General features: G+C 42.9%; 1 protein-coding gene across 1 annotated transcript; it reads right to left on the reverse strand.

Annotated features, from left to right (window-relative positions):
- Positions 1 to 4,946: 4,946 nt before the first annotated feature.
- On the reverse strand, positions 4,947 to 15,419 carry LOC143019581 (vitellogenin-like). The gene is made up of 15 exons (XM_076175359.1): positions 15,362 to 15,419; positions 14,735 to 15,168; positions 13,519 to 14,619; positions 13,251 to 13,401; positions 10,137 to 11,900; positions 9,776 to 10,033; positions 9,507 to 9,679; positions 8,736 to 9,331; positions 8,222 to 8,606; positions 7,997 to 8,118; positions 7,429 to 7,891; positions 6,728 to 7,261; positions 6,254 to 6,638; positions 5,786 to 6,150; positions 4,947 to 5,690 (listed from the first exon to the last, which is right to left on the reverse strand). Exons 1-15 carry the CDS (start codon positions 15,417 to 15,419, stop codon positions 4,947 to 4,949), a joined length of 7,533 nt encoding a protein of 2,510 aa, XP_076031474.1.
- Positions 15,420 to 15,872: the final 453 nt, after the last annotated feature.

Below are 15,872 nucleotides of genomic sequence, written 5' to 3' on the forward strand. Positions count from 1 at the left end.
CTCCTCCTAGCATGCATATCCCATCCACACCACCTACCCCCATGTCCCTTCCCATTTGTACTCTTTCTAACTCTAATAATTGGTCATATGTTCTTTCTATTCCTGCTACTGTACATAACATTCCTATATCTCTCTTCATAGATACTGGATCCCCTGTAAATATTATATCTTCTTCCACCTTCCACAAACTCCGCCTTTTATATAAACGTGTTACATTCTTGGAACCTCCCGACTTACAACTTACTAACGTAGATGGTGTTCCATTTCCAGTTTTAGGTAAGATCCATCTTCCTATAAATCTCCATCCTCAAAGTCAAGAGATTCAAGTTCCTCTGTATGTGGCTGACGTGCAGTTTCCTGCAGATGTGCTTCTGGGTCTAAGCACTATGCAGCAATATGGAACTAGCGTCTCTCCCCCATTGTCATGGCATTGCTTATGTTGTCATTTCATTCCTGCCCTACCTTTGGCGACTACATCTCCACCATCTTCTGCACTTCCCAGTTCTGCGAAACCCCCCTCCCCACTATTGCTGTTCCTCCTTCTGCCCCCCTAACCAGATTCAGGCGACTCCAACGGGGAGTACTTCCTCCCTGCCTCCTCTAGCTCCCACTTCCCAGTACACTGTACAGCCATCGTCTGAACCTTTTCTTCAGAATTCACTCCCTCCTTCCAGTGAACCTGCCTTGCTCAAAGTTTCCACTCGTACGAAGTGAATGCGTTCTTCTCGCATGTCTAAATCTAGGAAACGGAATACCAAATGTTCCCCCCCTTCTCCAGAATTCTCTCCAACAGAAAACCAGGTCTTCTCTTCCTTGGATGAATGGGTAATTACCTCCTCCCCTGTTTCCGAAATGCTTTCCACAATATGTTGTACTACTCATGCAGTGTTAACAAGAACCGTGACTCTTCCACCACATGAGTATTGCAAAGTGCAGCTTCGCATTTTCCGAGTTCCGGAATGCGATGTTCTCTGTATGCCAGAATCCACACGTGTCAAAGGCATATCACTGACGTCAGCCGTATGCACTACCTCCAAGAAAGGACATACTTCTTTTCTAATTACCAATTACACTAATGTTTCCTTCCACCTCAACCTTGGTACAAACTTATGTGATTTTCTAGTGTATCCTTCAGGAGTAAAAGTCATCGATGACCACAATTCTTCCTTGCCAGTTTGTACCATTAACTCCGATGTGCCTCATGCACAGGTTCCTATTGAAGCATCTCACTTCAACTCCCTTGACTTCCCCGATGCTCAACAGGATTTAGTTTCCTTATGCAATGCCTTTCGTCATGTCATTGCCTTGCCAGGTGAATCCCTAGGTTCTACTGACCTCATTCACCACCACATTCCCCTTCGTGATGGCTCCAAACCTTGCTACATTCCGGCTTATAGACTGCCACACAGTAAACGTAAGATTGTGGACAAGCTCATTGCAGACATGCTTGCCCAGGATGTTATTGAATCCTCCATTTCGGAATGGAACTTTCCCTTATTTGTTGTCCCAAAACCAGATGGTACCTTCCGCCCTGTTGTTGATTTTAGAGAGCTCAACAAGATCACTGTTCCCGAAAGGACACCCATTCCTGTATTGCAAGAAATCCTCCATTCTGTTGGTCAGAATAACACTGTCTTTTCAACTTTAGACCTAATGTCAGGCTATTTCCAGATTCCTCTTGCTCCGGAAAGCCGACCCCTAACAGCCTTCTCTACCCCTTCTGGTCATTTTCAATTCAAACGCTTAGCTATGGGTCTATCTTCTGCTCCTTCTGTTTTCACAAGACATATGCATACTGTTCTTGATGGCTTACTTGGTGATAATGTCTTTATGTATTTGGAAGACATCATAATTGCTTCTAAATCAATCCACGAACACATTTAAACCCTTCAACAAGTCTTTTCTCGTCTTGCTGATGCCAACCTCAAACTCAAGTTAAGCAAATGTTCCTTTCTTATGAAAGAAATTCGTTTTCTTGAACATGTCCTAACTTCAAATGGCATTCTTACTGTTCCTGATATTTCAAAGCTGTAGCTGCCTTCCCTCGTCCCACGGACATTGAGAATCTTCGCTCCTTTCTTGGACTTTCAGGATATTACCAAAGGTACATCCGCAATTATTCTAAAATTGCAGCTCCTCTTACCTCACTGCTAAAGAAAGATGTTCCTTTCTACTGGTCGTCTGCCCAGGAACAAGCTTTTGCAGACTTAAAGAATGCCCTTACCACTGCCCTTGTCTTAGCTTTTCCTAACTATGACTTACCTTTTACTCTCTACACCGATGCCTCTTTCCAAGTTCTTGGTGCTGTCCTTATGCAAGAACAACACTCACACCATCGCCCTATTGCCTTTGCCAGCAGACTCCTTAACAAAGCTGAACGTAACTATTCTGTCACGGAAATTGAAGCCCTTGCAGTCGTATATGCCCTTCGATATTTTAAGGAAATAATACTAGGCTATCCTATTACAGTCCATACAGACCACCAGGCGCTTCTTCAACTTTTCAAAGACAAGAACTTGTCCGGGAAATTTGCCCGCTGGTTCTTGACCATTCAAGAATTCAATCCCACCTTCTCATATGTGCGCGGATCAGCAAACAATGTTGCAGGCGCACTCTCTAGAAATGTTGCTGTTATCACTTCCCTCCCTCAGTCAGTCACTCTTACTCATGCGCGTATTCATGCAGCTCAAAGATCCGACCCAATGTGGAAACGTGTGATATTTTCTCTCGAGTCAGGAGATACATCAGATCTTACAGACTTCCCTACCTCCTTGGAACACTTCAGACTCGTCGATGACGTTCTTTACCACGAAACCACACTTTCCTACAAGCATGAACCAAACAGACTTGTACAACAACTCGTACTTCCTTCTGACTTAGTACCTGAAGTTCTGTTCATTTTACATGATTCGCCACTTGCTGCACATCCTGGAAAAGAACACTGCTTAACACAGGCCAGACTTATGTACTTTTGGATGACAATGAGAAAAGATATCCATACCTACATCGACGTCTGTCATTCTTGTGCTAGCCATAAAGGTCATATTCAAAGTAAAGTTCCTATTTTGAAATACCCAATCCCTAGCAAACCCTTTGATATGGTTGCCATTGACCTTCTCAAGTTACCACTCACTTCTAGTGGAAATCAGTACCTATTTGTGTGTATGGACCATTTTCCCAGATTTTGTATCCTTGAACCTATTCCCGACAAGACTGCGACAACAATTGCAAAGACATTCATTGACAAAGTTATTTACCTCCTTCACTACTCCCAAAATTCTTCTCTCTGACAATGGCACGGAATTCAACTAAGAGATTCTTTCCAATATTTGCAAATCCTTTTAGATAAATAAATGTAATATTGTTGCCTACCACCCCAGTTCAAATGGCCTTATCGAACGCCAAAGCAGATGAAGATTCTCACTTTTCTCCGACACCTCGCTTCCAACCTTCTTCTCTCATGGGATCACCATGTCCCTATGATTCAGTCTTGCCTCAACAGTGCCATCAATAGGTCCATATCAGAGTCGCCTCACTTTGTCATCTTTGTCATATGACCTTCTTTCTTCAGATATAGGTCCCATTTACAACATTGATGATTTTGTAAAGGTTTCACTTTTAAATTTCAGCTCTCTCTTGGAGAAAATTACTCAGTCTCTTTCTCTCGCCAAAGACGAGAGGGCCCGTTTTCACAATAAAGATGCGAGAGAATCTAATATTGCAATAAGCGACATCGTCTATGTCCAGAACCAAGCTTTCACCAAAATTCCTTGGTCCCTTCTGTGTCCTCGCACTAGAACCTACAAAGTCAAAGTAAAACATTTACATTCAGACACAGAATCCATCATGCACCTGGACACTCTTAAGCTTTTCTCTCGAAGTGTAGACTGTGAAAATGAATCTCCGACTCCCACAGACGCCCTTCCTCCTTCCCTTCCCCATCCAACACCCCCTGTCTCACACCCATATAATCTTCGCAGCCGTCATACTTCTTGAACTTTCAAACCTTATAGCTGCCAAAATGTTCTCCACTACCGTCCTTTCCAATCTTTGATATCATATGATGTTTGTCTATATATAACGTTCCTTATGCCTGCATGTTGATTATACTGAAAAATACCTCATATATTCTCCAATTCAAATTCAATATGTACCTATCATGTAAGTTACACTGTAATTCGCTGGGGTCAGCGACAGATAGCTGGCCGAGCATTATTGTATTATAAAATCTGTTAGTATCATGTATAGATTTAGAACTTAAAAGTGATGCGTCGTTGTATGTGTGTGTGTGCGTACGTGTAATGGATGATTCCAGGACATAAATTGCCATTTCTGTTTACGTGATTAATTATAATTTTAATTTTTGTAATGCGGAAGTTGAATGAATGGGATATAGATTATTAAATTATTCAAATTAAATTATTGTATAACTGAAATTTGGATGTATGTAAAATTCTGTGTACAAGGAATTGATTAGAAAAATGGGATGAATAGAACTCTCGCGACACGCCATTCCATGTTGGTGACGCGTTTTAGTCATTCTAAGGCGAGCCGTTGAGAGGGTACGAGTGGGTCAGTGTGCGTGTGACATAATATCGTCCTTGTACCGTGAAATAAACTGTGACGATTCTTCATCGTGTTTCCCTTACCAACTTGTTGAACAACAACACTCTTCACAACTTTGACAAAAATTTCATATTTCTTGTCATAAAAGTAATTCTTCGAAAGTATCCTGCATTTTACTTTATCAGAAAGGATGTGAGACAACAAAGATTATATACAATGCATTTTATTTTTTTTGTTCGTTATTCTCGTTTGCTTTATCTCAACAACATTTAGTATTTCTATTTCCAAATGTTATAGGACAATGTATTTTTCGATTACATGAAATTAGATTTCATAGTAAGTGGCACTCGTGTTCAGAGTCGGTGCGACACCTAGCGGGATTAGCACGAGTCCAATTGCCAGCTACTAAGGAAAGTGGCGGCGTCGGGTGCAAGTTCACCGTTGGGCATCATCATGTCGTCGCCTTCGAAGTTGTTCAAGGTGCCCATCAGACCTTCCAGGCGACCCAGAAGCTCAACGCTGGCATAGAGTCGGAAGGTTGGTGAGGTTTTGGACACAGACAGGTAAAGGCTTCTGGCATTTACGATGACCTCACCAGGACGTTGATAAATGTTAGCATATGGACGGATAGAATGTTCTTCTGCTAGCTCTTGGTCGTCTAAGTAAACCTTGTACTCGCTGTCGATGACAATCTTGTGCAGCCTGTTACCGAGAGAAATTCCAAATTCGTACTTGTTCTCTGGTAATACTCTGACAGTGACGTGGTCGTAACCGTCAGTAGCCAGGATGTACTGACATGGAGTCACGGGCAATGTTATCATTTTCCCATCGAAAGTGTAGAGATTCCCGTCTCCATAATAGATTGCGGGAGAAGATGTGAGGGCGTTAAAGAACTTGTACTGAATAGGGATCATGGTTTGCATGAGGCCTACAAAATTCCTCCATACGGGAAGTCCGGTAGAGACGCTGAATCCGTAAGGCACTGTTGTTAAGGAATACACAGGGCGGTTAAGAGGAAGCACCAGGCGAAGTTTTCCTTGCTTGGCATTGTAGTTGAGTTGTAAGGTGTCTTCAAGAAGCTGGTAGAGGAAATGAAGTACCTCCTCTGCTTGAGGGATATTTTCCTGTAAAGAAAATCAAAAGAAGAATGAGCCAAAGCAAACTTACTTTCATGTCTAATCTTTTCGTGAGAGAATATGCAGAGCAAAACAGCACTTACAAATCCAAAGCTGTGAAGGAACCAGTCGACAGTCTGACGGATGAATGGTCTCCTCATGATTTGCCGATATATAATATGGGCATCCTTCCTGACGTCTTCAATGATGTGTCTTGTGACGTAAGTCAGAGCTTCCCATTGTTCAGGGAAGTTTTCTTTAAGGATGCTATTCATCTCAACTGGGTTTAATCTGTGTTCCATTGTAGTCCAGATATCGATGATTGCTTGATATTCCTGAGGATGTGTCTCCTGCAGCCTAAGTAGTATTCCCTCAATTTTCTCCCAGAAGCGAGTCTCCTTGAGGGCACGCACGATTTCCTCTGGAGTGAATTGGTTCATCTCGTACAATTCTCTCAAGCGAAGCAGGACTGGGGAAATAAAAATAACAGTGATTACAACGAAACTCCCTTAAATAAACTATCTTATCTGGGGTGTAGCAATGGTTAAGAATTACATAATGAAATTACTTACCCGTCCTTATTTCCATCAGACTTTCCATGATCTCTGATTCGTAAGCTTTTGTGATTTTCGACATGAGATCCACATATTCGCTGTAGATGTTGACTACAGACTCATCAAGATAATGGTAAACTTCTCTAAACACAGATACAAGCGTTTGAACTTCGCTTATAACAACTTGGAAGATGTGAACAAAGTCGGGGATCAGACCGTCCGTGCGAAGGTCTTCGTAGATATGTGCGAATTCACTAAGGAAATACTGGAAGACCTTGTCCGCCTCAATGACGGGCAGTTCGGCACTCTGGCTTGCCGCATCAGCTTGCAACTGCTGGTAAGTGGATTCCCACCATCCTAGGAAAGTGTTTACTTGAGATCTGATGATTTCCAGGATTTCGTTCTGTAATTAGATAGAAATATTAAGTGAAAAGGAATATTTCTTAGGTGGGTTTTCAAATATTGAACTTCTATTTCACTCCAAATACGAACCATGTTTTCTTGAACTTCTTCTTGGTGATAGTGACCTTCCAAATCGAGAGTAACGGGTGAAGTGAGCTCGGCCTTGATTCCAGCAACATCAGCAAATCTCATGAGAGGGTTCTCCCATGGCTTTTCAACACGAATATCAAATTCAACCTTGCCAGGGCTCTTCCAGCCAGCATTCAAATGATATTTCTTGTTTTGATCTCCATCAACCTTGAAGGTTACAGCTTCCACGTGAACGGGGTAGCAGAAGTGACTCTCAGTTACGTATTTCTCAGCCTGTAAGCCCCAGTGAGTGTGCAAATTGAAACCGTGACAGTGAATTGTTTCCTCAGGTCGTATAATGTTGGAGATTTCCATATCAATGGATGGTGTCTTCAACTTTGCTGAAAGAACTGCCTCCTCAGGCATGGTTCGTTCGTATTTTAGAGCAACCATTTTCTCAGGAATCGAAGGATCGTACACGTAGTGCAACTCGATACCCTTTGTTGATTCTGTCCACGCAGTATCCAGGGTTATCCTTGGGTCATGTAGGAGAGCCTAAGTTGAGTGTAATTAAAGAGTATTATAAGAAACACAAAAAAATTGTAAGAAGAAAGGCAAATTTAGAATAAAAATAGAGGTTCATTTTATCAAGAAAAGCTTCTTATGGATAAAAGTTAACTTTACAATAATACTACAGACTCATTTTGTTATAAAAAACTTACCCTTGTTGACATGGTCACGTCCGTTCTGTAGCTTCCTTCGGACTTCTTCGTGCCCTGAAGTGTCAAGACCATCATGTCTTCAGGGGACTGGAATATATCTAGTTCCAGAGAGCCAACTACAGTTAGTGGTGAGAATCCATACTCTGCTGAAATCATGATGTCCTTAGATAGGGTAGGATAGCTGATTTTACCTTCAATACGAGTTCCCTGAGTGCCTTTCACTTCCTGGCTAATCATATTACCAGAAACCTCGATTTTGTCTTCACTTTTATCCTTGTTGGTCCAAACCTCGACTGAAGGCTTTGACGAATCCAAACTACTTACAGCCTCCAAAGTGCGAGAAGGTGTCTCGACACGCACGTTCCACAAAAGAGGTTCTGGATGATAAACCCTGATGTTGAAATAGGTTTCGTCGTTCTTGGTCATTTCAAGATGCATGGATCCGTCATCATTCTTCTCAGAACTGGCCTTGAAGGTACTGATGGCTTCGAAGGGCAGGACAGCCTCAATGGTGATCTTTCCAGACTTCACCCAGCTCTCTTCGTCAGACGTCCTTGTACCGTGTGACTCGATGCTTGTTTGCTTGTCTGCATGATTGAAGGCGATCTTTGCCTCGTAAGAGTTTTCCATAAACTTACCGAAGATATCAGCCATCATCTCTTCAGTCAATTTGTTCTTAGAGATCCGCGTCTGTGAATGAGAAAAGCACAGAAATTAGATATCAAACTACGCTCATATAAAGAGGAGAGATGTTGTGCACCTTAGGTATTGTAATACTTGAAATCTTATTTACCTTGAAGGAAACTTCTCTTTCATCTGGAGTGAGTTTGTTATAGGCATGAATTTCAGTAACAACTTCTTCAATTTGAGGAGATTTAAGAGTTATCATGGCATCTAAGCTGTAAGCTAAGGGTTCACGTAAATGTTCAAAAAGGTATTGCCATTTCCACTCGTAGATATTCTCATCGGGACTCTTAAAGTGGATTAAACAATCCATAGAAGCTTTTTCGTCAGCAAGGATATTCTTGTTTAAGAAAGTTTGGAAACTGAAAGTCCTTTGGGCAGGTGTGGTCCAGATTAGACTAATTTCGTTGTGACCCTCAAACATACGAAGAGGTGAGGCTAGCTGAGCTTTCATATTGTATTGATGAGCTTCTCCCATCAAAATCAAGTTACCACTGTAAGAAAAAACAATGAAAAAGCGATTCCCCTAATAAGAATAAACAAGATTTAATGTATGTGAATATACAATAAAATTATACATGTGCATGACCAAAGTTTCATTACTTGTGTTTCTTTCAACTTACTGTATGTTGAATAGTCCATCCTCTGAGAATTCGTAGATACTTTCAGTGCCTATCATTCTTGAAGTATCACCTTCAGCGTCGAAGAAGACCTCAGCTTTGATATTTTTGGTGGTAAAATCTCGATCATAAACGCCCTTAATCCTGCGCTGGTACTCTTCTTGAGGGAAGAGAAGACTGTTAAAGTTGATATGGAGTGCTTCCTTGGAAAGATGGAAATCTGCCTTAGTATCTGTAAGTTTGAGGAAGGCAAAGCTGGTCTTGATATCACTCTCTTCTTCAGAAATGAGTGTTCTGTCGATCATGGAGTTGAGAAGAATACCGGTGGAGTCACTTAATTGAAGAAGTACTTTCTTCTTTTTGGGCGAAGTTTCCATAGCAGATGTCAATCTATGTGGTCCTTCGCTGAATCCTAAGATCTCAAGATCCATCTCCTGGAGCCATTTCTTCTTCTTAATCTTTAGTGTAACAGGACCTTTTGCTTCGTATGTCATTTGCTCATTGTACACAGCAGTGCCTGTGACATCATACTTGGATTCTTCGACCTCGTCGATATGAACCACGATGTCCAGTCGCTCCATAAGCTTAGGTGCCTGCAACTGAAAGGAGAGGAGTATAAGCACAGTTATTAGTACTATGAGTAAGAATGTTTACTTATCCACTGAATTGTAAAGGATTGACATTATATGAGTAGCTAATACACTCATCAGCAAATCTTAAAAAGGCTAGATTATCTATTGGGAAACTATTAGTTTGACAATGAAGAGGGCTTACCTCCAGTTTATTTTCGAAAGACAACTTCCCTTCCTCCTTTCGCGTGATTGACAGCAATGCATGGGCGATCTTTTCCTCAGTCTTCCTGTTTTCAAGTTCCCAAGAGGTTTCCAATAGCATTCCGTCATAATGCAGCTTGTTAAGGGACTTCAGGTCAATGTCTCCCACGATGGCTAAGGACAGATGTTACAAAATAAATTGCCACAGCGTGTATCAATTAAAATATCAATTTCATTTCAAATGGATGTCCGTAGGCTTGGTAATCTTACCTGTTGTTTCCACATCAATGTTCAAGTTGGCGGGGAAGATGCCGTTCTTCTTAGCGAGGGACTCGATGTCAAAGTAAACATGCTCTCCCTTCATCAAGCTGAATTTAGCGGACCATTCTGCACTGTCTTCGGCCTCTGCTGTGGGTGCGATATGTTGGTGGAGTTTCCAATCGATAATTTCGACATTGACGTTCCACTTACGCAGCTTGTCGATAAGTGGGAGGTAAATGCGAGGCGTGGAATGGAAATCAAATCCGGCTGTAAAATGAACCACTTGTTTTAAGATTACCCCAAAAAAGCTTTGTCATTTTACTACACCTATAAAACAGAAATTTCTTCGATTATAAAACTTAATACATACCTTCAACGTCCAATACGATGAAGTTCCTCAGTGCGTTATGAGATTTAACTACTACATCAATGCCGGTGTTACCTTCATGCATTTCAGTAAGGATAGAGGCCTCGAACATTTGAGACTCGGCAGGGAATTCCCAGCTTGGGCTGAAGTAAATGTTGAAGTCCAACTTCCTGTGAGGATCTTCTGTTTTCAGCATCATATCTGTTTTGAAAGCATAGGTGTAGTCGCCGGATGCATGCATGATCTTATACTTCCAGAACATTTCCAGAGCCTTCTTGTCAGCGTCGGTGGTAAGCGTAGTCTGAGTAGCATACTCCAAGAAAGAGGAGCTGATGGAAGCGAAGAGAGTTTGGGTGTTTTCTTTCTTGTCGTAGGAGACCTTGGCAGATGCGCCGCGAGGAGCACTGGATCCAGGAGTGTCAATGGTGAAGTCGATGACTTTGTTGTCGGGTTCATTGGTCAATAAGGCTGCCAGTCTATAGCCTTCCATGGAAGCCTCAGTTTTTTCTGCAGTCAGGCTGATCTCAATTGGATGACCAAATGGTACAGAGGTGCTGCTGATAATGTTGGGCAAGTTGAGTTTATAACAGAAGCGAAGACCCAGGTGGCTATCAAAGAAGTCGGTGCATTCGTCCTTCTCTACTAAACGAGCGTCGACAATACCCTCAGGGATGATTTTGTGTTCTGGGTTTTCGTTCAGAATTTCAATCTCTTCGTTGACCATATAAGTTTCGCTCTTGAATGAAATGAGATCCCATTTTTCTGGTATACTCCATTTGATATTTAGTCCACCGGCTAAATCGATATCGAGCTTTCCACCATTTGAAATGTGGAGATTGTTCTTAACCTTGACGCCATGCTTGAGTACAGATTTGAAGCCAACGAAACCGTCCAACTCAACAGATAGGCTAGGCATCAATTTCAAGGAAGCGTGTGGGTTCTCGCCGGATAAGATTTGTCTGATGTCGACGTCGGAATCCATATCAAGGCCAAGAACTGCAGCACCACCCAGGTCAGCATGAAGTGGTATTCCTTGCATAGTGGGGATTGTATATTCCAAGGAGATGGGAAGAGTCCTGGCAGTATTTATGAGGTATTTGGACATAGATTCCATGTTGTGGTCCATGTAAGCGAAGAAACCACCGATGATTTGGTCAACGTCGATATTCTTAAGGTCAGATGTGAGAGAAGCGAAAGAGATCTCCTGCCCGAAAAGACGAAGAGCTAGATCAATCATAGGTTGTTTTTCCTGGTGGTTACGAGAACGCACTTTGGAGTCAACGAAGTCTTCGGCAACCTGGAATTCTACATTTCTCTTGGCTCTAAGTGAGGTGGCCAAATGCTCGACAACCTTGGATCCCTTATCTTGACCAAAGGCGGCGATGTCTGTGATCACCTTGTTCCAAGGAGTAGACATCAGATATCCTCTAGGACCAAAGACTTCTTCTAGAAGTGAGTTGAAGCCATCTAACCTCACACCTACTTCAGCCAAGTTCATCATGTTTCCAAAGATATCGGCAGTTACGTTGAAGTTGACAGATCGTGGAAGAGTAGACCTGCGGGAATAGATGAGATTGGAATCGACTTCAGCTCCCAAACCGATAGTGCGGAAGAAATGGGAGATTTCTGTATTTCTGGAGAACTTTCTGATGTCTTCACTGTAGTCAGCAGGAAGAACAATGTTGGAGAGGAGGTAACGGAGGTGCTCCTTGTGTGGTGAATCAGTCTCCTGAAGGTTAGTCAGATGAGTAAGTACCAAGCTGCGTACTGAAACGAAATATAGAATTGGTCTGTAATTTTATACAGAATGAATAAGGATATGGCACAAATAAATTCACACGCACGCTTATACACATATGTCCATTTTGTTAATATACACGCGCACATTATCATATATGCAAACATACATGCATACGTACATACATACATACATACACACATACATACATACATACATACATACATACATACACAGATACATGTGTGCACACGTATATAGGTAAATTCATACTCAGCAAGCAATTAAAAAGGGACAAGCCATTGTATTCACGGGTTCTACTGACTAAAACTTTATATCTAGTGGTTATGATTCTATCGGGATTGAGCACATTCTGGGAGTGGAGCAATACGCAGGGAGATGAAATCAAATATGAAGGAAGGGAAGAATGTATGACTACAGATGAATATAAAGGAAAAGTCAGTTGTATCAATCAATTCATCGCCCCAGTTCTCTTTCGTAGAAAACCCGATGGGCCTAGGAAACCGAATTTGGTCACCGGCTCATCCTAAAGATCACTTAATGAAAACATTTTGTGGATTTATCTCGACTGAATCTAGAAAAGTGTAAGATGATGTGTTGTGTTTTCTGTGTGATGATGGCACCTAGGTTACTTGGTGTCTATTGCCAGATCAATTCTACACTACGAGTGATTAGCTGATCGTAGGCGTATTAATGCAACCCATGCGTGTTTTGAGAGTGATTTCCATTGTAGGTAGATATCTGGTGAAGTAGTGACTTTTTGATCAAGTTAAGGGCGTTCGTTTTGTGATCAGTGTACATATGCGTTTTGGATGGATGTGTTGTGGGGTACTGGAGATAGGTTGCTTTAAGTATCTGACAAGAATACAATTCCTGTTCCATTTTATGGGTTGCCCCTATGTGATATGATATAAGAAAAATTGTACATCGAAGACATCGAATTCGACACTAATCTTGAGGGATAGAGCGAGGGCAAAATGCTGCATTAGAAGGATGAGATCTATCATCTTCCATTAGTTTGGGCTGAACCAAGGCAGCTCCCCATGATAAGGGAGAACTATGGGTTTCTGGGCAAAGGGGGAACAGTACAACAAATAGAGAGACATTTTCTATAAAAATTGACTCAGGGTACAGAAAAAACATGCATTCTTCTAGGCACACCTAACATAAATTTTAGAGATCCTATATGAAGCCTCGAGTGAAAGAGGCACTTTATCCTTTTCGTACTACAGCGACACGTACAAGGCTCTTGACATATACTTCTCATCCTCTTTATTTTCAATATGCATAGATGGAGAGGTGGGGTTACTGAATAAAGAAATTATTATAGAAAGCTATAACGCGCACGTTGAACTTACTCTGGATATTTGTCTCCTCCCTTGCAAAGTCAATGATGCGCTTTACCTCCGCCATATCTTCGACACATCTAGCGCCATTCAGGTAAGCGGTTGCTCGGATTTCGGTCTCTTCCTTCATGTCATAGTAATGGTTTAACATCTCATGTGGATTCTGGAATAAAAAATAAAGATAAAAAAAAGGAAAAGTGAGTACGCACCCTCCTACTTTGTGTTCAGATTGAAAACAAAAACGGGTATGGTGTAAAGAGGCTACTGCACTGGGACTCACCCACAAGTTGCAGGGCACCTTTCTAAAGGCTTGGGCGGCCGCCACGCGAACGGAAGTTTCCACGTTGATGTCATGGTAGCACTGCTTGACTGTGGCAGCTACAGGTTCAGGGAAGTAGCCAACATTGCCAAGGCCCTTGAGGAGGAGTTTGGCGTGCTCGCGCTCCTCAGGTGTGGCTCCGTGGCATGTCTCGGCAAGCTTACTGGTGGCCAGCATGATGATCTCATCGATGATCCCTTCCTCTCTGTATCTAGGGTGTTGGCGGATGTAGGTACTGACCATGGAAGCAGCTGCCAAAAGGACGGTCTTAGGGGGATGGTCCATCGTGACTAGAGGGGCCAGTGACTTGATGGCGAGGGCATTGGGACGGGCCATCATGTGCAGGGCTGTGGCATAGAGGGCAGTTCTCCCTGGGGAGGCCACTCCTTGCGAAATCTCTTCCATCATGACGGGAACAGCTCCAGACTCACCGAGGAAGGCGATGGCGTCGAGGTACATCTGTTCGATCTTGTGCCAGTTGGGGCAGTAGGCGCCAGCACGAATATTGTCGAGGATAGCCTTGACGTGAGAATCGGGAGCGTGGCGGAGCAGAGTCATTCCATGGTAGACAAGGGCGGCTGTCTCGGGCTCGACAGTGTTTTCGACCTTGGCGCAAATGTCTGTGAGGATCGCGTCGAGTCTGGGAACAACAGTGTCCCTCTTCTTGGGAGTGGTGAAGTCAAACTTGAGCTCTTTCTTGACCAGGTGGTCGGACGAGAAGGTGAGGAGGGCAGGGTCCACCTCTACCTGGGACTCGAACTGAAGGGTGGCCTTTTGTACAGCCTTGATGTGCTTGTAGACGCCGTACATGGGTTTGAGAATGTTGGTGTCAGTACACTCGATGGAGGTGTAGAGACCACTCTGGACGTTTTGCTGACAAGTCGAGCTGGACTCCTCGAGAGGAAGAGGCATGTTGAGCCAAGGTAGATTGTTCATCGTTTCAGCCGGACGGTAGAAACGGTCCTCACATCTCTTGTTGTCCTTCTCCTTGACCACTTGCACATCAGTTTCAGAGACGGGAGTCAGGGTGTAGCTGGTGGGGCACTTACCCTGGATGTCTCTCTGAGGAAAGAGAAATGAGATTGGTCAGAGCTACCATCTGGTTAGATCTTCGAAAGGAGCAATCTCCGATGTAGTTGACTGAAAAATTGAAGACTAGAGCTGTAGTGAGCCTTACCTCTGTGATGATGGTTTCCTTGTTGATTTCCGAGAAGGATGGGAGAGTGTTCTGGAGGTAGGAGGCCACACTCATCTTGGCGTTGACGGCCCACGTGTTGTCCTGAGGATCGACGCACACGTGCTGCACCTTCCCATCGCTGATGGCCATGATGAGAGGACGCTCAGACACCTCGGCCAACTCTGGCACGGCGCTCGAGTCCTTCCCGTTCATCTGGAACTCTTTGATGGTAATGGCCACGTCGCAGGGCGTAAGCACCGACAGTTCTACCATGGAGCTCCATTCGACCCGGGTGTTTGCGTTCTCCACATTCTCGAAATGAAGGTTGGACTCCCCATGTTGGTTATAGACATAGGTGTGTCCAGGTGTGTAGCTGAGCTTGGGGCTCCCGGTTACCGGGCACTCGATAGAACACCGCACTCCATCGTAGGAATCTATGTGAAGGGAAAAAGAATGATGGTGGGTCTGTAAATTTTGGTAAGAAGACAAAACTACACTAACCTTTTCAGATGGAAGAGAACAAGATTATCCACAACTTGCTTTCAAATTTTGTGGTTTGGAGGCAAAATCTATACAATCAATGAGAAAGTTCAACACTTTTTACGGGATAAGCGAAAAAAAACTTACACGCATGAGCAATCAGGGCAAAGCAAAGAGTCGTGAAGAGGAAGAGTGATCGCGCCATGGCGTCTGTCTGAAGACCCCACCACGGCTGTCGCTGCGGACTTCTTTGCAAGTATTTATACCCGTGTGGATATGCCCAGACAAAACAGGGACACTTGGCAACAGATATGGTCAACCATATGATAAAGTTCGTTCTTCTGATCCAGAACAATGATAAGTGACGATGGCTATGATAAACATTATAGATAACTGCAATATTCGATTCATGCAAGTCAGTAAACACAAGAAAAGGAAGTTTACTCATCTCATCACTTCTGGCTCGATGTGATAACATATACACATTATGATATATAGTTCCAGGTACAATGGTATGTACATATGTACATGGTTACATACATTCATACATACATGCATACTAACATACATACATACGTACATACATACATACATACATACATACATACATACATACATACATACATACATACATACATACATACATACATACATACAT

The sequence above is a fragment of the Oratosquilla oratoria genome, chromosome 37, assembly GCF_046742065.1.
Source record: "Oratosquilla oratoria isolate Oo_2021 chromosome 37, ASM4674206v1, whole genome shotgun sequence".
Lineage (NCBI taxonomy): Eukaryota > Metazoa > Arthropoda > Malacostraca > Stomatopoda > Squillidae > Oratosquilla > Oratosquilla oratoria.